The following is a 25,521-nucleotide window of genomic DNA, read 5'->3' on the forward strand; positions in this document are numbered from 1 at the left end:
GTGCACGCCCCCTGTCTGCCTTTCTACCGGTTGTCTATAAATCAGCACGGTAACAAGATGCTTTATAGAGCGGACCGCCGCCGCGCTCGCCCCCAAACTGCAGGGGGACGCTTTAAAAATATCATCACGTAACGTTGCTAATGCTTTGACCTTGTCAAGGGCAAAAGAAGGCGTGGCGGTAAAAGAACACCAATGAAAGAATATTAAATATTAAGGCGGAGTTCAAGTTGACATTATTTTTGGTACGCTTTTAACCCGTAAGGAAGAAGGGCTTCCAAAGCGGTAGGACCTGCAGCTTGAGAAAAATAAAGAAAAACGGGACTAAGCCTACAGCAACATGAATCAATATTCAAACTTCATCAACTTCCTACAGTGAGTGAATGAAAATAAAAAAAAAATAACAAAAATTAAAAAAAATAAAAAATCCTGAAAAATTATGATTAGTAAAGAAGATATTTTTGTACAGTTAAAACTGCAAAAAATAATCATATTTATACATTAATATTAATATAAATGAATATAAATCACAATAATATGAACAATATATGTTAGATGAATGTTAATAATATAATATATTTTAATAATATAATAATATAAAATATTATTATCAACAGTAACAGCATATTATTTTATTTAAATATTTAATATACTTGAGTATACTAAATAAAACACAATAAATGTCATTATAGTTTATTTTACTTGTCACACATTCTACTTTAATATATATTAATATATATATAAAATATGATGAATGTGGTAATTATAATATTAATATAAATGAATATAATCACAATAATATGAACAATATATGTTAGATGAATGTTAATAATATAACATATCTTAATAATATAATAAAATAAAATATTATTATTAACAGTAACAGTATATTATTTTATTTAAATATTTAATATACTTGAGTATACTAAATAAAACACAATAAATGTCATTTATAGTTTATTTTACTTGTCACACATTCTACTTTAATAAATATTAATATATATATATATAAAAAATATGATGAATGTGATAATTATATTAATATAAATAATATAAATCACAATAATATGAACAATATATGTTAGATGAATGTTAATAATATATCTTAATAATATAATATAAAATATTATTAACAGTAACAGCATATTGTTATTTTACTTAAATATTTAATATACTTGAGTATACTAAATAAAACACAATAAATGTCATTTATAGTTTATTTTACTTGTCATACATTCTACTTTAATATATATTAATATATATATAAAATATGATGAATGTGATTATTAGCATTGACGGTTGACGGTTTTTGGATGGTGCACAGCCCCCCCCGCCCCGCTCCCACCCATCTCGCCGCAAATGCGCATGCGCGGTTCTCTATTGAAAACCACACGCGTGCTTGCCTCGGCTGCTGTCGACCCACCGATGCTCAAACTGACATCAGCGGACCGGAATCGAACCTAGCGATGGCTCCTCACCACTGGCCGCGGTTCTGACCCGTTACCGGGGGGGGGAAGGGGACCCGGAAGGAACATGGCCGGCTGCGACACACTTTACGCGGGTTGGGAGAAGCCCTGGCGAGCCGCGTTGCCGAGCGGCTGAATTCCACACAATAAGAGACTACTACTTCATCATCATCATCATCATCATCCTCATCCTTTCTGACCTGTTTGCATTGGAACCCCCCAACCCCTCCCAACCCCCCCATGAGAGATGATCACGGAGCTGCTGTGCACCGCCGTGGCCGTGGGTGTGTACGTGAACACGCTGGACGCCGACTTCTGCTACGATGACAGGTAGGGGTCGTCTGCCACCGGCACCCGTGGTTACCATGGCGACGCTGCTTGTTTGCATGTGCTATTGTGCCTCGTTATCAATCACTGCTGTACTTGACTCGCCTATGAATACAATGAAACCTTTGTCTTATTTGTCTTATACGGGGAGGTAAAAATACTGCAAAGCCACCATGTTCATCCTTTCTAAATACTAGACGATAGTATTTATACTCCTTTTACACAATATAGTAAATAATAACAAAAAATAAGACATATTTAGCATAGCAAACCTGTGTATGCCCTTCTAAATATGCCTTTTAACATTATTCAAGCTCTCCTGACATGAAATAGCACCCCTATAGTCACCTTTACACTCCTATTACGAAATAAATTTAATTTATTTAAGACATAAAAGACTCATACTTGTGTGTGTGTGTGTGTGGGGGGGGGGGGGGGCGGACAGGAAGTGATGTCGGCGGTTGTTTCGATCTCAGGGTGCAAACGACGACGTGAAACACACAATGTGACCGCACCAGGATGCTATCTGGCATGTTTTGCGGGTTACAAATCAGTATGTTTAGCATGTACGTATATGAAAATTGGTTCCAGACCGTTGAAAAGTGAATATATTAATAAAGTGAATATTTCCATAGTTACATTCTAATTTACCAACCTAAGCTAACTAGTTAGCCTCTAATTTATTGATTTTTTCAAGCAAAGTTTGGAAAAAGGACAAGATAAAAAAACCACTTCCACATGGAATGGGAGGAGAACCTTATATCCATATATCCATTCTCTATAACGCTTATACTCTCTAGGGTGGGGGGGGGGGGTGCTGGAGCCTATCCCAGCTGATTAAGGGGAGGGGGGGCGGGGTCCACCCTGGAGTGGTGGCCAGCCAGCCAATCACAGGGCACATATAGACAAACAACCATTCACACTCACATTCATACCTATGGACAATTTGGAGTCGCTAACTAACCTAGCATGTTTTTGGAAGTACCCGGAGAAAAATCATGCAAACTCCACACAGAAGATGGCCGAGGGTGGAATTGAACCCTGGTCTCCTAGCTGTGAGGTCAGCGCGCTAACCACTCGACCACCGTGCAGCCCCTATTTTGCTTATGTTTGCTTATTTATTTCTAAAAATCTTGCGGATTCGTACATTCCCGGTAAGGTCGTTTATCCCAACCACCACCAAATGTTGGTACACCCCTTTAGGGGTCGGACGGAGCGTGTGTGTGAAATCCGAGGAAGATTGCTTGAAGAACATGGCCGCCATCAATCCAACACTAATGTAACGATACTCATCATTGTGAGCCCAACCAACAGGGGGCGCCACAGATATCATGCGGCTCGAGCGCTGATGAGAACCTCTCCCAAGGATGCAGTCATTTATCACGTCTTTGCTAATCTATCAGTCTAGTCCAGGGGTGGGCAAACTACGGCCCGGGGGCCACATCCGGCCCGCCAAGTGTTTGAATACGGCCCGCCCAATCTTTCCAAAGTATTTCATTTAAACTCAACATACAACCTGGCATCATGGCCTGAGCCAACCTTTTGATGGTTGTATCAATTTCGTTGTTTGACATGGTGTGTTGTTTACAAAGTGCTCCTGAAAAAAGACACAAGCACATAATAATAATAAAAATTAAAATAATAATTATTATATTATTATTATAACTATTATGATTATTATATTTATTATATTAATGCTAATTATTATATTAAATATATATACTAATATTGTTATATTTGCATATTTTACATAATAATAATATAATAATTATTATTTTAATTTTATTTTAATTATTATAATATTTTATTATTTTTAAAATATTTAAATATAAATATAAAATAATAAATAATAATAGCAGATTGCATGCCAATTTTACAGATACAATAATACCAGGTGGACTGTTACGTGTAAAATATATAGTCTGCCCCCCCCCCCCCCCCCCCGGAAATTTTGTTATATCAATGCGAGTCAAAAAGTTTGCCCACCCCTGGTCTAGTCCGTCCACGGCGGCGGGTGCCCAAAAGATCACCGAGCCCGACACTCCATCCTCGCCACCAAAGTTCAACGTCCTCCAATCGATCAACGTCACCGCGGTCGTTTTTTTTTTTTTTCCACGATGGATGAGAGAGCGTGAGGCGTGACTCTCGCTGGCTCTCCATCAAACGGCGCTCAGGGTCAAGAGTCGCGTGCCGGCTGGCTCGGGCTTCGTCGGCGGCGGGGGGGAGGCTTGGAAGAGTTACGAGCGAAGAGTCGCCGTTCGCCGTGTTGTCGTCTTTACGCTCCGCTAAGCTAATCAAATCCTCCTTACTCGTCACATGCGGTCGGGAAAAGCCCAAACAAGATGGCCGAGCGGATAATTCTCTGCTTTTCCAATCGAGTGTTTTACGGGAGCCGTGAGCCCGATTCCCGATGCCATGACGGATGTGATGTTTACACGAGGGCCGATGTCTGCTTAACTAATGAGCCGTCTGCAGGACATCATGACTAGCGGACCCGAGTGCCGAATAACCTGCAGGGCGTAATTCAACCGACACCCCAAGGTGAAATATGGCAGCATGGTGGACTGGAACGCACCCGAAAGTGGCGCTACGCAATCCTGTATCCCCAGGCAGTCCTTGAATGCAACTTGGATCTATTTCAATGTGATACCGCCATTAGAAAATACCCTGGATGCGAGTTTGAAACCCTACTGGCTACATATCCTTGGATTGCCCTGACAAAAGCTTTTTTAGATTTTAATTAAAATTTTTAATTTCAATTTCACGACAAAGTTTGAGGGCCGAATTGGGGAAGAAATCATACATTTATTAAAAAAAGGAATATTACCTTAAGTTCTTTGACCATAGATATGAACGTGTCTATATGTGCCCTGCATGCCATTGGTTGGCCACCAGTCCAGGGTCTACCCCGCCCCATAAGATAAGCTGCAGTGGCGTCATTAGGCCTATTTTAGGGGGGCTTCAGCACCCCCTAAAATGTTCTTGAGCCCCCCTAAATAATTTGATATTTATAATTGATTTTTTTAATGAAAAATCATTTTAAATAGATTTTTCAAATTTTTTATTTATTTATTTTTACAAAAAATCATTTTCAGCCCGCCTAAATAATTTTATATTTTTTATTGATTTGGTTTTTTTTTTTTACAAAAAAATCTTTGACAAATTTTATATAATAGGGCAAAAGCAGGCTAATACTAGCGTACTACTACGACTACAAGTACTACTAGTAGTAGTAGTAATAATCAGAATAAGAATAATTCAGCCTCCCTAAGTAATTTGATATTTTTTTATTGATTTATTTATTTTTTTTCATTTTTTACAAAAATAACAAATTTCATATAATAGGGCAAAGGCAGGCTAATAAGCAAGCCAATAAGCAGGCTAATACTAGCCTACTACTACTACTAATAGTAGTAGTAGTAGTAGTAATAGTAGTAGTAATAAATAATTCAGCCCCCCTATTAGTTTTTTATTGATTTTTAAAATTTATTTGTATTTTTTTTTACCCAAAAAAAATTCATATAATAGGGCAAAAGCTAATAAGGCTAATAAGCAAGCCAATAAGCAGGCTAATACTAGCCTAGTAGTAGTATTAATAATCAGAATAATAATAATAATGATAGTAATAATAATAGGCTAATTAATAATATAATAATGATTATTATATCATTGATCACTGTCCAGCGGTTTTGCAGTATAGATTGTGTGTACTTGTGTACATTTAATGGCGGCCTAAAACTATTGAGTATCTCTACTAAATCTGTCCAAAAGTGGGAAAGTTATATCCCGCTTCTTGTTCCTTATTTGTTTTTTTTAATGTCTTCTACATTCATTCATATCCTGTGTGTCTCCAGGGGGGCTAAGACTCCCCCCTGCCCTCAGAACCGAGTGACGCCCCTGATAAGCGGTACGAACATAAAGACACGATGCGCTCATGTAATAAGTGCAATAATTCTCTAATGTGAACATGTTGTGGGTTTAAGTTCCACAATGTTCACATAGTCTATAAATATTAGTGCAAAATGTAGGCCAAAGAGACGCGTGAGCAAATGTTACGTATTTATATCCTGCGTGTGTAGCGATATTTGGCAGCTCGGGGCGGGTGACAGCGTGTGTCGGGACCGCCAGGAAAAATGTTCCTATGAATAACATTGTTCCGAGGAGATTGCCTTTTAAGCAGAAACAGGCAGACGGCGTGAACAACGTGTCAACCATTGTGTCACCGTTGTGTCGTATCGCCGCGTACGCTTCCACGTGTGCTTTTTATTCACCGCCGCCGCCCACCCCGCTGTTGATGTCTACTTCTAGTCCAGATCTAGGTGGAACTATTTATCCAAATCCACTATGATGCTCAGCAGCTTGGGTTTTTCTTCTACGCCGCAACAAATAAGACTTCCTGTTTGCGGCGTTGGATTACGCCTTTGACCTTCGCTTTGTGGAGGTGTGCGCTACTTCTAAAAACAACCAAGCGCCGTAATCGGAAACCCAACCCAACGCTGATTCTTTTTGTAATCAATAGCTGTGAAGTTTTGTCGCTCGGCGCAGCTGAAAGTTTTTGGTTTCTGCTCCGTGAGCTTGGCTGCTCGACTGCGTTTCACGGAAAATTAAGTCTCGGAAAATGCATCCACACCCTTCCTCGCTGGCTGGGGAGGAGGCGAAATGATTTGGTGCTTCGCACCTCGTAAAAAAATGCATGGAGTCGACTTCCGGGTACTTAGTGTGGAAGTGGTATGAGGTGTGATAGCGTCGCTGCTTGTTTGCTGCAGCGTGATGCCATTAAACGTTGCCCGATTACACGTGGAGAGGCCAAGGAAAGAGCGACATTCCAGCTGGCTGGTTCTGCACCGAGTGGATATCAGGTGCGGCGTTCCCGAAGTAAACGTAGCAATCCTTGTTGATAAATAGGACATTGCAGCATCTCTGCAGGATGCACGCGTTTGATATTCATGGATGGCAGGCGGCGGAGTGTGACAGGAAAAGGAATTGTTTTTAAATGGCTTTCCAAGCCGTTTTAGCCGACTCTTCCTTTTTTTTTTAATGGACTGCACCACGCTGAAGGTCACTGAATTATGCATGTCCCAATCATCTGCTTCGTTACAATTTACCGTTTTCACAAACAATATCTCACCTGCGTCGGTACAGCGTGCACTTTTCTGCAAGACATCGATTTTATAACAATGCATAACAATACACACTTTTTATTTTTTTCTACGCAAAACACATCAAATTCAGTACAAATTTGGAACTGCAGTAATCCCTGATTTATCATGGTTCATTGGTTCCAGACCCAAAGTAGGATTCCTTATTTATAAATGTAATATATACAGGTAAAGCGTAGAAAACCTGTTTTTAACATTATTGGAGCACTCTAGACACAAAATAACACCCCTATAGTCACCTTTACACTTCCATTACCTAATATAGTAGACATAACAAACATATTTCACATACAAAACCGGTTTATGACCCTCTAAATACGCTTTTTAACATTATCAGAGCCTTCCAGACATGAAATAACACCCCTATAGTCACCTTTACACTCCCATTACCCAATATAGTAGCCATAACAAACATATTTCACATACAAAACCGGTTTATGACCCTCTAAATACGCTTTTTAACATTATCCGAGCCTTCCAGACATGAAATAACACCCCTATAGTAACCTTTACACTCCCATTACCCAATATAGTAGACATAACAAACATATTTGACATTCAAAACTGGTTTGACCCTCTAAATATGCTTTTTAACATTATTGGAGCACTCTAGACACAAAATAACACCCCTATAGTCACCATTACACTCCCATTACCGAATATAGTAGACATAATAAACATATTTGACATATAAAACCGCTTTAAGACCCTCTAAATATGCTTTTTAACATTATCAGAGCCCTCTAGACACGAAATAACACCCCTATAGTTACCTTTACACTCCCACTACCCAATATAACGGACATAAAACATATTTCACATACAAAACTGGTTTACGACCCTCTAAATACGCTTTTTACCATTATCAGAGCCCTGTAGAGATGAAATAACACCCCTATAGTTACCTTTACACTCTCACTACCCAATATAGTAGACATAACCAACATATTTCACATACAAAACTGGTTTACGACCCTCTAAATATGCTTTTTAACATTATCAGAGCCCTCTATTAGAGTCCTCTAGACATGAAATAACACCCCTATAGTCACCTTTACGTTTATGCTTGAAAAAGCTTCATTTAGGCAAAAAAAACAATCATATATTTTGGAAAATTGAAAGCAGGAAGTGGCAAGGGATTACTGTAAAAAATGTAAAAGTGTGCTACATGCTAAGCTAGGATGCAAGAATATGTATCATGCATTGTAAACATCTGCTAGACCACCCACTAGTCCGGTCTCATCAAGGAAAACTCACTCGGGACTCGTCACGTTTTAGTCGTCAACGAGCCATTTTTCGCTCATCAGGTCTCGTTTTCGTCATGAAAGAAGCCGAGCGTCCCGTTTTCCGTGTCCCCTTGAAGGATCCACGCATTTAATGCTGATAATCTTGGACAAAACCAAAGGTAAACATTGGCTGGAGTCCTTGGAATGACATCATGTTCCTCCTGTCCGTCCCCGAGAGGAACATGAAGCATTTAATGACGCTATATGTGCTTTTAAAATGCAGTGTGGGACACATTTTTGCCCCAAGTTGGACGTCCACGTGTGTTTTATATGCTGTGATCCTGGACCTGTAGAGGTCAGGTCCACTTTCAGGAAGACCTGATTCGATCCACCGATCGTGGAAGCAAATGGCTTCCATGTAGAGATCACAAGATAATTAGCAGAGATACTTGGAAAAGATTCCGGTTGGGTTGGCCCGTCTAACGCTGGAATGGACAATTTGGAGTGGCTAATTAACCTAGCATGTTTTTGGAATGTGGGAGGAAACCGGAGTACCCGGAGAAAACCCACGCATGCACGGGGAGAACATGCAAACTCCACACAGAGATGGCCGAGGGTGGGGAAAGACAAAATAAGAAGCCAAAAAGTTACCACTTCCACACAAAATAGGAGGAGAACACATACATTCATTCATTTTCTACCGCTTTTCCTCACGAGGGTCGCGGGGGGTGCTGGAGCCTATCCCAGCTGTCTTCGGACAAGAGGTGGGGTCCACCCTGGACTGGTGGCCAGCCAATCACAGGGCACATATAGACAAACAACCATTCACACTCACATTCATACCTATGGACAATTTGGAGTGGCTAATTAACCTAGCATGTTTTTTTGGAATGTGGGAGGAAACCGGAGTACCCGGAGAAAACCCACGCATGCACGGGGAGAACATGGAAACTCCACACAGAGATGGCTGAGGGTGGAATTGAACCCTGGTCTCCTAGCTGTGAGGTCTGCGCGCTAACCACTCGACCACCGTGCCGACTCGTGATGGCCATTTATGCCAAATTGAGCAGCACATTGAGCTACTATACCTATTCATACCCCCCCCCCCCCCCCACATCCACGCCCCCCCCCCCCCCCCCCAGCATGTACACAGCTGGCCCTTTTTCCCGCTTTCTGTCGTTTTTGGCAAACGGGCCGCGCTCCAATTTTAATCACATTTATCACGATGAAAACAGGCACGGCTAATTAGCTGTGCAAAGTCAGGCGCGGTAATTAAACAGCGAGTTTGAACGGTGGGCTGATTGGCTGATTTGTTTCCCTCGTTCCCAGCCGGAGGGGCTTTCCTGGAGTGTTGGGAAAAAAAAAAAAAAAGCCGTAAAGCCGCGCATATGCGGCACACGAGAGGAGTTTATTGGGTGAGATGTTCTTAAGAAGCTACTAAGGAGCTTAATGAACCGTTCCCGGTGGTCTTCCGTGAAGATGATGTCCGTGAAACAAACGCAGCGGGCGGTCCGTCGGCGTGACTTTTTATTATTCCTTACTGATTCCCGAAGATTCATTTACTGACATCATCACTCAAGGGAATGTCGCAACGGCCCTTTTCTGCTGACGTGGGCGTCGCCGTCTGTTTAGTGCGAGTGATCGATCGGCGTTGGAGAACGCAATGAGCCTTAAATCAATCTGCTAAAGATAAACGAGGGAATAAAGCGGACTATAATTGGGTTCAGCGTGGATTTAACCCCACGCCGAACGTTCAATGCCGTGTGGACAACTTTTCTTCACGGTCCGGAGTGTGGGAAAGCCGGAACGATACTTCTGGTGGAAGTATTGTTCTGCCAGTGGTGCCACTGATGTTTGAACACACCCGCGTGTGTGTGTGTGTGTGTGTGTGTGTGTGTGTGCGCGCTCACTTCCTGTTTGAGCAGACCATCAGATAAACAGCGCGTACATACAAAGAGGAGGAAATGGTCATTGCCGTCTTTGAATTATTGTTAGCGATTCTTATCAAACTGCATCAAATAAGTTCTCCTCCCATAACGGGTGGAAGTGGTACTTTTTTTTTTGGCAAAATACATAATACAGAAATACATTTGAGGCCAACTGGTTAGCTGGCTAGCTTGGGACCGGACTGAGTCCCAGGACCTTAAGAGTTATGCAATGTGGTGTAAACATTGCGCAATAGGTCATAGGTCATAGGGTCATTTGAGGTCTACATGGCCCTCATTAGGTTGAAAACCGCATTTAGAAAGTCTTTGCTTTTATGCATTTATTTTTTTGTTTGCGTTCAAAATAATTAGAAAATATCTGAATGGATTCGGATGAAATATTCAGGAATTGTCGGAAACAGGAATTGTCGGAAGAACTGATTACATTTTGGGGGTGATCCGGATCACCGTCTGGAGCAAAGACTTTTTGACATTTTTTTTTTTACCATAGGACCATTTTGTCCACAGATGGACTGACCCCAAAAATTTAGGACTGGGATTTGGGATTTGGGATTGGGATTGGGATTGGGATTGGGGTTGGGCAGTATGTGTTTAATTCTAATGAGCCGGGAGGGATGTGGCTCCAAGAAGTCTCTTGTGATTGACGGATAAGGTGGCCCAGCTCTGGACTTCATTTTAAGACGTGTAGCGAAGCCTGAACCTCAACCGTGAAATGATCAGGGACACTCAGAAGGTCTTTCCAAAGCATAGCAGAGGGGCGTTTAAGATGGACCAGGTCTCGGAGCGTGCATGGACTGGATGATGGCTTTCTCAGCCAGACCAGACGACATGAGGTCCCTCGGAAAAACTCATTTTTTTTTAGGAGCTTAAAACCTGAAAAGACCAAAGCGATGTGGCGTACTTTGAAACTGAATAGTCCAGCAGCCTTGGCCTGAATACAAAAGACCCCCCCCCAAACTTGGATCACTATGGGAGACCACTCCACTGCCTCGGTGACGCCATCGCTGATTACTGATTACTGATTACTGATTACACAGATACGCCTCCTTCCTCCTTGGGCCTCCTTCCTCCTTGCTTTCCTTTCATCCCCCCCCCCCCATTTGGATATGTAAATGAGCAACGAGCATCTTTTCAGGAATAGCAGCGGCAGTGTGTCCGCCACATGATGTCATAACGGTCAACTCCACGACGCCGCCCTCCAAAAGAAAAGCTTTGTCGGGAAAACAATGTTGGGAATTAGCCTGATCTTGGCCTTGTCAGCCTCATAGCCTGCTTTGGGAAGCTGCTTTGGGAAGCTATTCACCACATTCATGGACCATGATGTCCTCCTTTCCTTTTTTCCACACACCAAAAAGGTACACTCGACAAACAAAGGACCACCCGTCTCCTCCTCCTCCTCCTTCTACCCTCCCCGCCTCCTCCTCTCGATGCCGTGCACCATGCATGCACAAAGACAGAATGTGTGCTAATGATCGTCAACCCCCCCCAGGACACGCTAAGAGTATTATTTATTGTCCCATCAGCCTTTATGTCTTACATCTTTCATGAATTCCGTTTTTGTCTCTTTTTGGATTTTATCATTTGGATTTTTTTTAATTTCTATACATATTTTTGGCATATAAAATTGTATACATTTTTGATAATTTTTATGTACCTATATTTGTATATTGATTATATAATATAATAATATAAAATAAGAATTATTATATTAATAATGAATTTACTATTATTTTATTATTCATATATTGAATGATATTTATTATTAATAATAATTATAATAATGATTATATTTACTATAAATATTTTATTATTAATAATTATAATATAATATAATAATATAAAATAATAATTATTATATTAATATATAATGCATATATTATTATTTTATTATTAATATATTTAATAATATTTTATTGTTATTATTATAAATATAATTATATTTACTATAAATATTTTATCATAATAATTATAATACAATATAATAATATTAATATAATAGTAATAATTATTATTATATAATACTAATAATAATAATACTAATAATACTAATAATTTTTTACTCTTCCTCTACACTGGTTTCTTCCACTTTCTCATGCACTCCAAATCATTGGCTAAAATGTCAAATTTAAAAGCGCTTTCGCCCCCCCCAGGAGACGCCAAGCGTATTATTTATTGTCCCATCAGCCTTTATGTCTTCCATCTTTCATGAAATCCGTTTTTGTCTTTTTTTAAATAATTTTTAAAATTTTTCATTTCATTTCATTTTATTTATTTATTTATTTTCTTTTTATTTTTTTAATTTTCAGTTCATTTTCATTTTATCATTTAGATTTTTCTTCTTATTTCTATACATATTTTTGATAATGTACCTATATTTTTTATGTTATATTGATTATGTTATATATTGTATTTTTTTACATATTTATTATGTACACGGGTATATATATATATATATATGTATAGTATATATACATACACATATACATATATATATTATACTTTATTTTTTATTTAAAAATTTTTTCTCCCTCTACACTTTTCCTTCCACTTTCTCATGCACTCCAAATCATTGGCTAAAATGTCAACACGCCAAATTAACAAAATATTAACCACGTTTTCCCTTCCTTCCGTAGCCGAGCCATCAAGACCAACCAGGACCTCCTCCCGGAGACCCCGTGGACCAACATCCTGTACGACGACTTCTGGGGGACCCTGCTCACCCACAGCGGCAGCCACAAGTCCTTCCGCCCGCTCTGCACCCTCTCCTTCCGCCTCAACTACGCCCTGCACGGCCTGCACCCCCGAGGCTACCACCTCCTCAACGTCGCGCTGCACGGCCTGGTCACGGCCGCCTTCACCGCCTACAGTCGCCCCCTGCTGGGCGGAGGACCGTGGAGTCTGCTGGCCGGTCTCCTGTTCGCGACTCACCCGGTGCACACCGAGGCGGTGGCCGGCGTGGTGGGGAGGGCGGACGTGGGGGCCGCCTTGTTTTTCTTGCTGTCTCTAGTCTGCTACGCAAGGCACTGCGGGCTGCGGGCGACGCTCCAGACCCGACTGGGCTGCTGGGCGTGGATGCTGGGCAGCCTGTGGGGGGCGGCCGCCAGCATGCTGTGGAAGGAGCAAGGGCTGACGGTGCTGGCTGTGTCCGCCGTCTACGACCTCTTCGTCTTCCACAGGCTCACATTCCGGCAGGCGCTGCTGCTCCCGCTCGGAAAGGTAAATAAACATTCCGGGACCTCATCGACTTCATTCTGCTTGTGCGGAAATTGCTTGTTTGCAATTAGGCAAGAGTACGTCAGCGCAGCGCTTCTGTCATATAGAGGATCTTTGCGAGTCAGTTGTTGATGATGATGAAAAAGATAAACATCATCTGGAAAGTTTTCCTACGCTTTTGTCGGAAAATTTCATCCTTCATTGCAGCCGTGCCAGGCTGCCAGGTTCCACCGCCTCCCAGCTCATTTATCACGGCTCCAGTGCCCGTGTGGGCCCCCCCCCCCCAGTCACGGTTATCTTGACAGGGGAGCTTGTTACTCGACGGGGCCGGACCGCGGGAACAATTGTTTCCTCGATAATGAGCCAGACATCTCCAGAGGTGAAGCTTGGGAACACAAAATGGGATGAAGGATGCAAGCGAGGGGAAAGTATGCTCTCACTCCTTCCCGTCTTTATCTGGTCCCCGGTCTTGGGAATGGGGGATTTGAAGGCTGCAAGCGTCTAACGCTTTTTTTTACCGACGTGAAGATATGCAAATGAGCCGACAGATGTGCTCCAGCCGGCGTTCCATCCCTCATTCCATTTTCGTCCCTAATCACACCGAGATGAGATTTCAAATGCGGAACGGCAGGACGGCGGAGTGGAGGATGGGGTAGCGATGGAGACAAAAGGAGGGTGTGGTGTTGGCACCGCAGTCTTCCAAGGAAAAATAAAAAAAAACTCCCTTATTCCGTGATTGCCTGATATGTATATTTAAACGCCATTTTCCCATCAGTCGGCATCGGCTCGTTTTCCAACCAACCGTACCCAAAACTACTTGGATTTAAGCTTTAGATGGGCGGCACGGCGGTCTAGTGGTTAGCGCGCAGACCTCACAGCTAAGAGACCAGGGTTCAATTCCACCCTCGAGTTTGCATGTTCTCCCCGTGCATGCGTGGGTTTTCTCCGGATACTCCGGTTTCCTCCCACATTCCAAAAAACATGCTAGGTTAATTAGCCACTCCAAATTGTCCATAGGTATGAATGTGAGTGTGAATGGTTGTTTGTCTATATGTGCCCTGTGATTGGCTGGCTGGCCACCAGTCCAGGGTGTACCCCGCCTCTCGCCCAAATACAGTTGGGATAGGCTCCAGCACCCCCCGCGACCCTCGTGAGGAAAAGCGGTAGAAAATGAATGAATGTATGAGTTCTCCTCCTATTTTGTGTGGAAGTGGTAACTTTTTGGCTTCTTATTTTGTCTTTCCCCACCCTCGGCCATCTCTGTGTGGAGTTTGCATGTTCTCCCCGTGCATGCGTGGGTTTTCTCCGGGTACTCCGATTTCCTCCCACATTCCAAAAAACATGCTAGGTTAATTAGCCACTCCAAATTGTCCATAGGTATGAATGTGAGTGTGAATGGTTGTTTGTCTATATGTGCCCTGTGATTGGCTGGCTGGCCACCAGTCCAGGGTGTACCCCGCCTCTCGCCCAAAGACAGCTGGGATAGGCTCCAGCACCCCCCGCGACCCTCGTGAGGAAAAGCGGTAGAAAATGAATGAATGTATGAGTTCTCCTCCTATTTTGTGTGGAAGTGGTAACTTTTTGGCTTCTTATTTTGTCTTTCCCCACCCTCGGCCATCTCTGTGTGGAGTTTGCATGTTCTCCCCGTGCATGCGTGGGTTTTCTCCGGGTACTCCGGTTTCCTCCCACATTCCAAAAAACATGCTAGGTTAATTAGCGACTCCAAATTGTCCATAGGTATGAATGTGAGTGTGAATGGTTGTTTGTCTATATGTGCCCTGTGATTGGCTGGCGACCAGTCCAGGGTGTACCCCGCCTCTCGCCCAAAGACAGCTGGGGTAGGCTCCAGCACCCCCGCGACCCTTGTGAGGACTAGCTGTTTAGCTTCCTGAGTGGGAATACAGTAATGAAGTGATATCCATATATCCTGGAGATATCGTAGCATAATAACGCACTCGTAATGTTTCAACACATACGTCCGTCCATTGTCATCACTCGGGTTGCGGTATGCTGGAGCCTATCCCAGCCGAGTCCTATCCCAGATGGACTCACAAGACCACAGGAGAGAGAATTCCGTTTCCAACACAGAGCGTTCGAAAACCGACGTGGCAGCGGAGGCCCGTTCACGTCCTACAACGATAACGCAACCTGGAAGATATGAAGCAGCTCAACTCTCTTCTCCAAGTCAAACTCACTTCACGCCAACACTTTGGCTTCTGACGTAAGGCTGATGAATTATCGGCATCATCTATTGTGGTTAACCACCCCCGACACCCCGACCCCCGAGCCCCCCTGTGTTTATTTTCACTGCCATCCACTCCAACCACTAATTGGTGGAAGGTGACTGCATCCCGCTATTTGATGTTGCTCGTTAAGGAACCAATGTGGTTTGTGTCGACAGAGTCGTGTCACTTCACCCCGGCAAGCCAAACCTGCGAGGAGATGCCGCAACATTGGTCTCCAAAGTGCGGCCTGGGGGCCATTGAGGAACTTTTTTTTTTTTTTTTAAACACTTTATCCCCGGAGGGGCAATTTAATGGACACAGAGAGCAGCATATGGAATAAAAATAAAAGTAAAATAGCAGACACTACTGAACACACACATACCTAAAAGAATAAATAGTAATTAAATATTTAATAATATTTAATAAATAATAATAATTATTAATAATGCCTAATTATCAATTTATTTAATGCCTTATTTAATAATAACGTGACTGTTTTCTTTAAAGGTGTAATTGAAAAAACAGCAAAAAATGTTTAAAAATTAGCATTAATTTTTACAAGAATAATGTGAAAAAAACAGCATCAATGGAAAAATCAGGAGTCATTTTAAGATGACAAAAAGTTGAGAAAAAATAATATTAATATTCTGAGAAAAAAATAAAGTTGTAATTGTTGGACAATTAGGTTGGTGGAAAAGTTCTAATATGGAATCATAATTCATAAAAGTCAAAATAAAATAAATATATAAATATAAGTCATAATTCAGATTAATTTTTGACAAAGATTCTTTAAAAATAAATATTTGGAAAATAAAAAACAATCAAAAAAAAAGGCCAAAGCTGAGATGCAGCATTCTGCATTTAAAACATGTTAGCATGTTAGCATATCGACGACAACATATCAAAGTGGCACTCGCGGTTTTGCTCCTGCTGATTTTCCAATTGCTTGAAAATGGATTAGATTGGGGATGCGCGGTCACGCCGGAAAGCGAGGAGCATCGGCATCAAACATGTCGATAGCAATTAAAGGAGAATTTAAGGAAAGCAGTTAAGGTCTGAATACGACTTCTCTACTTCCACGCCAGCAGCTACTCTCCTCTACCTGCTCCCTTTAAGAGCATCCTGGAGCTAGGGAGCGGGGAATGGGGGTCTTGCCTGCCCCTGTTGAACCTTTCCATGTTTTTTTCCACTTCTCATCTGGAGGAATCAACAACGGAGCTGGAGCTTAAACCTCTTACCATAATCCTAAACGTGGGTTTTGTTATGGACAACTAGTTTTCCGTACTTAGAGTATGAACCCGTACTGGCCTGTGGTATACTGTGGTATGTCTGCACGGCGCCATGATTACACGGAAGACCATAAACTCAACAGACATCAAACACGGTCCCAACTCATCACCATGTCGTTAAAGAAGACAACTAACCAGGGGGTTGAAAGCGTTGCGTGACACGCGACCCCTTACGGGATTAATGCTCTTATGAGATGTAAACAGCATCTGCATGCCAACACAATGACCTCTAAGCTGATTAGCGGTCACACTCCGCCCGAGAAACTCAACTACACCATGGTACCAAGGCAGGGAAGCAAGCCTAGAGGCGGGGTCCATTGCCATTCCCAACCATTCCCACTCACATTCATACCTATGGACAATTTGGAGTCGCTAATTAACCTAGCATGTTTTTGGAATGTGGGAGGAAACCGGAGTACCCGGAGAAAACCCACGCATGCACGGGGAGAACATGCAAACTCCACACAGAGATGGCCGAGTGTGGAATCGAACTCGGGTCTCCTAGCTGTGTGGCCTACACACTAACCACTTGTACACATTCAATATTCATTCATTCATTCATTTTCTACCACTTATCCTCGTGAGGGTGCTGGAGCCTATCCCAGCTGTCTTCAGGCGAGAGGCGGGGTCCACCCTGGACTGGTGGCCAGCCAGCCAATCACAGGGCACATATAGACAAACAACCATTCACACTCACATTCATACCTATGGACAATTTGGAGTGGCTAATTAACCTAGCATGTTTTTGGAATGTGGGAGGAAACCGGAGTACCCGGAGAAAACCCACGCATGCACGGGGAGAACGTGCAAACTCCACACTGTGGAATCGAACTCGGGTCTCCTAGCTGTGTGGCCTATGCGCTAACCACTTGTTCGCCGTGTAGCCGGATTCAATACTAATAAATGAAATATTTTCATACTTATGGCATAGACTTCTAAATATGACTTTTAACATTATTAGAGCCCTGTAGACATGAAATAACACCCCTATATCACATTTTTTTCTGGACAGCGTACATCCTTGCGGCTTTAAATGACTTTACATTCGAAGCTAAGAGACATTGGACATTCTAAACAATTTAGGACCTTCTAAAGATGCTATTTTTAACATGAAAAAGTGAAGTGGTGAAGGACGTTTATATTTGGTACCTGCATGGTGTGTTCCACACGGGCCACTCTGCAGGTTCTTGCGGGGTTCCACCGTGCTTTAGAAGGTCAAGTTGACCGTCTTTCCTGTCGGTGTGCAGCCTGACCATGTTCCCTTGGCTGGAGGTTGATTCTCCGCACGCTTTGTCTTTCCAGAAGAAGAACCCAAAGCTTCTCCTGAGCCTGAGCGTTCTGGCAAGCTGGGGCGCCATCCTGCTGTCATGTCGTATCTACTGGATGGGCAACAAGCCTCCCAACTTCTCCAACTCGGACAACCCCGCCGCCGACTCCCTGCATCTTCTCACTCGGACGCTGACCTTCCTGCACCTGCCTGCCGCCAACGCCTGGCTGCTCCTCTGTCCCGATAAGCTCAGTTTCGATTGGTCCATGGACGCGGTGCCCCTGGTGACGTCCTTGGCCGACTGGAGGAACCTTCACACGCTCGGCTTCTACGGCGCGTTGGGGCTCCTGGCTTGGTTCGGCTTTCACGGCCCCACCTCCAAAGGAAAGAAGAACGGGGAATGTGTCACCAACGGGAACGGCTACCACGCCCTGGACACCAACCATAACACCCACCTGTGTCCTCCAAAGGCCACCCTCAACGGCTCAGGGGGTCTTCACGTCGACTCTCCTCGGATGTCTCTCCCCCCGACAGAAAACCTCGTTATCTTCTCACTCGCCTTCCTGTCGCTGCCTTTCGTCCCGGCGTCCAACTTGTTCTTTTACGTGGGCTTTGTCATCGCCGAGAGGGTTCTCTACATCCCCAGTGTCGGCTTCTGTTTGCTGGTGGCCACCGGTGCGAGAACTTTGTACGTTAGACTCAGGAGAAGAGGCCTGAAGGCTCTGCTGCTGGCTCTGTGTTTGGGCCTGGTGCTGCTCAACGGGCTGAGAACCGTTCAGAGGAACAAGGACTGGAGCAACGAGGAGAAGCTCTACAAGTCCGGGATCAGCGTCAACCCCGCCAAAGGTACGCTTGCCACGTGGTCCGGCGCCTTTTGTGTTCGTTGGTGGTCTGATGATGCTTGTGTTGTCTTCTGCAGCCTGGGGCAACTTGGGCAACGTGCTGAAGAGCCAAGGCAAGATGGCGGAGGCGGAGAGAGCCTACAGGAACGCCCTGCATCACAGGAGCAACATGGCCGACATGCTGTATAACCTGTGAGTGAGAATGAGCACTTCCTTGTTTACATGGACACATATCCTGTCTACGGAGCACAAACGTGCATCTTTTGTCCCCCCCCCACCTCACGCTTACGTGGCCCCAATATGAAAAACCAGCCCTGATCACATCCTCCACGTCTTCTGGTCTTCTGTCTTCCAGGGGTTTGCTGCTGCAGGAGAAGGAGAGCTTCTCGGAGGCCCTCCACTATTACAAAAAGGCCATCGGCAGTCGGCCCACGCTGGCATGTAAGGAACAGTTAGCAGATAGCAGTTAGATAGCATATATCAGATAGCAGTTAGATAGCAGATATCAGATAGCAGTTAGCTAGCAGTTAGCAGTTAGATAGCAGATATCAGATAGCAGTTAGCTAGCAGTTAGCAGTTAGCTAGCAGTGAGATAGCAGATATCAGATAGCAGTTAGCAGATAGATAGATATCAGATAGCAGTTAGATATCAGATAGCAGTTTGATAGTAGATATCAGATAGCAGATAGCAGTTAGCAGTTAGATAGCAGATAGCAGTTCGATAGCAGATATCAGTTAGCAGTTAGCAGTTAGATAGCAGATAGCAGTTCGATAGCAGATATCAGATAGCAGTTAGCAGATAGCAGTTAGCAGATAGCACATAGCAGTTTGATAGCAGATATCAGATAGCAGTTAGCTAGCAGTTAGCAGATAGCAGTTAGATAGCAGATATCAGATAGCAGTTAGCAGATAGCAGATAGATGGATTTTATTTAGTGTCACCAACATGTGGTGCCTCAAAGGAAACAGTTAACGTCCGTTTGGTGATGGCGGTGGCTAAAACTATGATAAATATTAGCATAATAATCAAGTAAAACCATTACCATTTCATTGTTTTTTGTAAGGATGTTGTGGTAAAAAAGTGGAGTTGTGTAAACATGGCGGCCTCGGAAACAGGAAGTGGATATTTTTTATCCTAAAGGACCTCGAGTGCGAGTTTTTAATCAGAAAAATCTTGGCCTAATATTATTCCTAATATCTATTTTTAAATCAATCCGACCGAAACCTCCAAACCATCATGAACATATGCCGTATGTATACTTCAGGTTGCTAGTACGAATCCCTTCAAGTGCAAACATAGGTCCACCCTGCATATACTAATACGAGTACGGCCGTTTTGGGAAGCTTTGACCGAGTGTCTCCTCCGTGTTGCAGCGGCCTACCTGAACACGGGCATCATCCTGATGAACCGGGGGAGCCTGGAGGAGGCCAAGCGGACCTTCGTGACCTGCGCCAACATTCCCGACGAGAACCTGAAGGACCCCCACACCCACAAGAGCTCGGTCACCAGCTGCCTGTACAACCTGGGGAAGATGCTCCACGAGCAGGGCCAGCAGGAGGTGAGGCTCGCCGCCGCCGAGGACTCCTTTCTCCTCTAAAAGGGCTCCTTGTCTCCACCGCAGGAGGCCATTTCTGTTTACAAGCGGGCGGTGCAGAGGATGCCCAGACACTTTGCCCCACACAGCCTCTTCAACATGATGGGTACGCCCTTTAGACGCTCCACGAGGGTCCGCTTGAGGTCTCACTGGGGACGGGAGGAGGGTGTTTAGTCAGGTGGAGGGACCCAAGTGATGTCATGCATTCATTCGGTCATGAAGAATAACATCTTCTCCATCTCCAGGAGAAGCCTACATGAGGCTCAACAAGCTGGAGGAGGCGCGCCACTGGTACAAGGAGTCCCTGAGGGCCAAACCGGACCACATCCCGGCCCACCTGACTTACGGCAAACTGCTGTCCATCATGGTGAGGCTTGGAACCGCTCCACAAAGTCCAGGCATGCTGCCAGACGGCTCCTCCGAAAGGGGCTTAAGGCAACGGAGATTGGACGCACCCCGGACAGTGGGACCAGTGCGGGGACTGGCGTATGCGTAATGGAATTACTGGGCTTCCTTATTAAATGAGCAACATGTGTTGTTGTCCATACGTAGGCTGCAGTCAGGCGCGAAGGAGGGGGGGGGTCAGCCTGGCGTCGTGGACTACGTTTCACCTCCAAAGCACGGACGTTCCTCAAACGTCTCACATTAGCAACCATTTTAAAATACGTCCAAGGAGGTTTCACAATAGTGGGGCGGAATCTAACACTTGCTAAACCGGGGTTGTGTGCGTGTAGCTTTCATGCTAAACAGCTCTCTTTGAGCGTGTGGCTCCACACGCTTGTTTTCTCCTATTATGTCGACTATATAGGGTAATAGGAGTGTAAAGGTGACTATAGGGGTGTTATTTGTTGTCTAGAGGGCTCTAATAATAGTAAAAAAGCATATTGAGAAAGGAGTAAACAGGTTTTATATGTTCCATTTTCTCTTATTGTATCTTCTATATCGGGTAATTGGAGTGTAAAGGTGACTATAGGGTTGTTACTTCTTGTCTGGAGGGCTCTAATAATGATAAAAAGCATATTGAGAAGGTAGTAAACAGGTTTTATATGTCCTGTTTTCGCTTATTGTATCTGCTATATAGGGTAATAGGAGTCTAAAGGTGACTATAGGGGTGTTATTTGTTGTCTAGAGGGCTCTAATAATGGTAAAAAGCATATTGAGAAGGTAGTAAACAGGTTTTATATGTCCCATTTTCTTTTATTGTAGCTTCTATATAGTGTAATAGGAGTGTAAATGTGACTATAGGGGTGTTATCTCATGTCTAGAGGGCTCTAATAATGATACAAAGCATATTTAGAAGGTAGTAAACAGGTTTTATAAGACCCATTGTCTCTTATTGTATCTGCTATATAGGGTAATAGGAGTGTAAAGGTGACTATAGGGGTGTTATTCCTTGTATGGAGGGCTCTAATAATGATACAAAGCATATTGAGAAGGTAGTAAACAGGTTTTATATGTCCCATTTTCTTTTATTGTAGCTTCTATATAGTGTAATAGGAGTGTAAATGTGACTATAGGGGTGTTATTTCACGTCTAGAGGGCTCTAATAATGATAAAAAGCGTATTGAGAATGGAGTAAACAGGTTTTATATGTCCCATTTTCTCTTATTGTATCTTCTATATAGGGTAATAGGAGTGTAAAGGTGACTATAGGGTTGTTACTTCTTGTCTGGAGGGCTCTAATAATGATAAAAAGCATATTGAGAAGGTAGTAAACAGGTTTTATATGTCCCATTTACTCTTATTATATCTGCTATTTAGGGTAACATGGGTGTAAAGGTGACTATAGGGGTGTTATTTCATGTCTAGAGGGCTCTAATAATGATAAAAAGCATATTGAGAAGGTAGTAAACAGGTTTTATATGTCCTATTTTGTCTTACGTGGAGCTTCTATATAGGGTAATAGGAGTGCAAATGGGACTATAGGGGTGTTATTTGTTGTCTAGAGGGCTCTAATAATGGTAAAAATCATATTGAGAAGGTAGTAAAGAGGTTTTATAGGTCCCCTTTTCTGTTATTGTATCTGCTATATAGGGTAATAGGAGTGTAAAGGCGACTATAGGGGTGTTATTTCATGTCTAGAGGGCTCTAATAATTGTATCTAGAACTGAATCTAGAAGGCCATAAAATGCCTTCCTTCAACTCCAAAGAACCTGAAAAGTGACTGTGACTCAAACAAGTGAGGGAGATGATCGTTTCTCGCGTTTGGTGCTCCTAAAAAGGCTCTCATGACACATCCTATGGGCGTCTACCTAAGAACATACTTCTTTCTTCTAGGGTGAAAAGACGGAGGCAGAAAAGTACTACCTGAGGGCCATCGAGCTGGACCCCATGAGGGGGAACTGCTACATGCACTACGGTGAGACGTCTGATGTCATCCAGGATATTGTAGTAAGCACCATTGTGTCCTGGCCCGTATCTTGGATGAGGTGATATTTATTTGGGCTGGCCGTTATCTCCATTAGAAGAGAGAGATGGTCATGACAAGCTGCCGCTTCCTTCCATTGTTCCCAGCCTCCATGCGGCACGTTCTCCCCTTCCGAACATCTGCAGACAGCGGAAGGGACAGGAAGTTGTGTCTTTTTCACCATCTCCACCTGTCCTCCATTCGCAGGGCAGTTCCTCCTGGAGCACTCGCGACTCCCCGAGGCGGCGGAGATGGCGGACAGAGCGGCCAAGTTGGAGAGCTCGGAGTTTGACGTCGTTTTCAGCGCGGCACACATGCTAAGGTTCGGTAGGAAACATCCGCCGTGTTCGCACCGCGTTGGTTTCACGCCACGTGCTGCTCCTTTGGCAGGCAGGCCAGCTTGAACCAGGCGGCGGAGAGGCAGTACAAGCGGGCGGCCGCCCTCAGACCGGACGTGAGTACGACTCTCTCAATGAATCAGTCACTTCAAGGCAAGGTTTGATCTTGATGGGGGGGGGGTCCACTAAGAGCAGCAGGAAGAAGAGACGTGACCGCCATTTATCTGTCTGGTGCACTTGACCTGTTAGCGCTGACAGCGCTTGCTTATCCGTTAGCCGGACAGATAAAAGAAGCCCTAGCTTGGGAGACGACCAAACAAACAGTTAGCATAAACGTAGTTGGACTCACGTCTATCACTCAATCAGGCATAAACATATGAAAAAATGTCCGTAAGTATTTGCAATTTTACCAAAATAAACTTCAAAATAAACGTCATTTTCGTAGCATAAAGTTCAAATATTAAGGAGAAAAAAAAATATTCTGGGAATAAAGTTACAAGAAAATAGTTGAAATGGGAAATAAACAGCTGTCATTTTATGAGAATAAACTCTAATTAAACAAAAACCTTGGAAAAGGAGCAAAAAACCCACCTATTATGTCGACTATATAGGGTAACATGAGTGTAAATGTGACTATAGGGGTGTTATTTGTTGTATAGAGGGCTCTAATAATGGTAAAAAGCATACTTAGAAGGTAGTAAACAGGTTTTATATGTCCCATTTCCTCTTATTGTATCTTCTATATAGGGTAATTGAAGTGTAAAGGTGACTATAGGGTTGTTATTTGTTGTATAGAGAGCTCTAATAATGGTAAAAATCATATTGAGAAGGTAGTAAACAGGTTTTATATGTCCTGTTTTCTCTTATTGTATCTGCCATATAGGGTAATAAGAGTGTAAAGGTGACTATAGGGGTGTTATTTGTTGTATGGAGGGCTCTAATAATGGTAAAAAGCATACTGAGAAGGTAGTAAACAGGTTTTATATGTCCCATTTCCTCTTATTGTATCTGCCATATAGGGTAATAGAAGTGTAAAGGTGACTATAGGGGTGTTATTTGTTGTATGGAGGGCTCTAATAATGGTAAAAAGCATACTGAGAAGCTAGTAAACAGGTTTTATATGTCCCATTTCCTCTTATTGTATCTGCCATATAGGGTAATAGGAGTGTAAATGTGACTATAGGGGTGTTATTTGTTGTATAGAGGGCTCTAATAATGGTAAAAAGCATACTTAGAAGGTAGTAAACAGGTTTTATATGTCCCATTTCCTCTTATTGTATCTGCTATATAAATATAGCACATATATATATATATAAAAAGCACATTGAGAAGGTCGTAAGAAGACCACATCATCTATCACATATGACTCCTTCTTCTTCTTCTTACTCCGCCCTTCCCAGTACCCAGCTGCCCTCATGAACCTCGGCGCCATCCTGCACTTGAACGGAAGACTGTCGGAAGCCGAGGCCAACTACCTGAGAGCCCTGCAACTCAAACCCGACGACGCCATCACCCGCTCCAACCTACGGAAGCTGTGGAACATCATGGAGAGGCAAGGCCTGGCCACCAGGAAGACGGAAGAACTTCCATAACAAGCTTTCCGGCGTCGCCGCTTTCATGAAGTGGTGAACTCCACCTCAATGAGGTGTTGAAGTGAAGAATGGAGTGATGGCTGGTTGGCTGCAGTGAGGAACACGTCACATGACCACAACACGAAGTGGACACAACAAACACAAAGTGGTGCCAAAGCTTGTACGCCGTGTGTGCCCGCTAAGAACTCAAATCATACAGCGCCTTGCAGAAGTAATCACCACCCCCGCCCCCAGCTTCATGGCCGCATTCCAAAATGGATTCCAGTCATTTCCTTTCTCAAACTTGTCAAAGTGGATCAAATATTTTTGAAATCTTTGGTAAAAAAAAAACAAAAAAAACCCTGAAATATTAAAAATGCATGCGTTTTCACAGAACCTTGACATTTTCCACTTACCTTTCCACTGTTCCCTGAGGGGGGGTGGGGGTGGTTCACCAGACGGCCGGGCCTTTCAGGAATGAGACATTTTAAATTAGTTAGTTTTAAGAAAAGTACAATGAAAAAAGAAAAAAAACATATAATTGGCAATTTATTGCAGTTGTCTAATTTCATTTCTACTATGTTAAACTCTTCTGCATGCACTGTGTGCATGCTTGCGGCCCCGCCTCCACCCACACAGAACAAAAGGGCTCAC

At 43.2% G+C, this 25,521-nt stretch overlaps 1 protein-coding gene and 1 long non-coding RNA gene across 5 annotated transcripts in view; one reads left to right on the top strand and one right to left on the bottom strand.

The window, feature by feature from the left end:
• Nucleotides 1-25,521, bottom strand: part of LOC131132312 (uncharacterized) — a 35,727-nt gene that overhangs the window by 9,036 nt on the left and 1,170 nt on the right. The window contains exons 2-5 of the long non-coding RNA XR_009130350.1: nt 20,339-25,335; nt 19,247-19,391; nt 18,571-19,147; nt 17,998-18,491 (exon numbers count right to left, since the gene is read on the bottom strand). This is a non-coding gene — a long non-coding RNA (uncharacterized LOC131132312). The remainder of the gene's footprint in view (nt 1-17,997; nt 18,492-18,570; nt 19,148-19,246; nt 19,392-20,338; nt 25,336-25,521) is intronic.
• On the top strand, nt 1,386-25,263 carry tmtc2a (transmembrane O-mannosyltransferase targeting cadherins 2a). 4 transcript variants are annotated; one of them, XR_009130348.1, is made up of 12 exons: nt 1,386-1,793; nt 12,755-13,337; nt 18,151-18,961; nt 19,035-19,149; nt 19,313-19,398; nt 20,331-20,515; nt 20,579-20,657; nt 20,797-20,918; nt 22,829-22,910; nt 23,171-23,280; nt 23,349-23,412; nt 24,697-24,778. XR_009130348.1 is itself a non-coding variant. In XM_058077819.1 (12 exons), the coding sequence occupies exons 1-12, from the start codon at nt 1,711-1,713 to the stop codon at nt 24,886-24,888; spliced, it is 2,517 nt and encodes an 838-aa protein (XP_057933802.1). In that variant the 5' UTR covers nt 1,386-1,710; the 3' UTR covers nt 24,889-25,263. The 4 variants fall into 4 exon arrangements, 1 of the variants encoding a protein (XP_057933802.1); XR_009130347.1 differs by having other exon boundaries at nt 23,166-23,280; nt 23,353-23,412; nt 24,697-24,736; XR_009130349.1 differs by having other exon boundaries at nt 23,353-23,412; nt 24,697-24,736.

This window comes from Doryrhamphus excisus, chromosome 7, assembly GCF_030265055.1.
Source record: "Doryrhamphus excisus isolate RoL2022-K1 chromosome 7, RoL_Dexc_1.0, whole genome shotgun sequence".
Classification (NCBI taxonomy): domain Eukaryota; kingdom Metazoa; phylum Chordata; class Actinopteri; order Syngnathiformes; family Syngnathidae; genus Doryrhamphus; species Doryrhamphus excisus.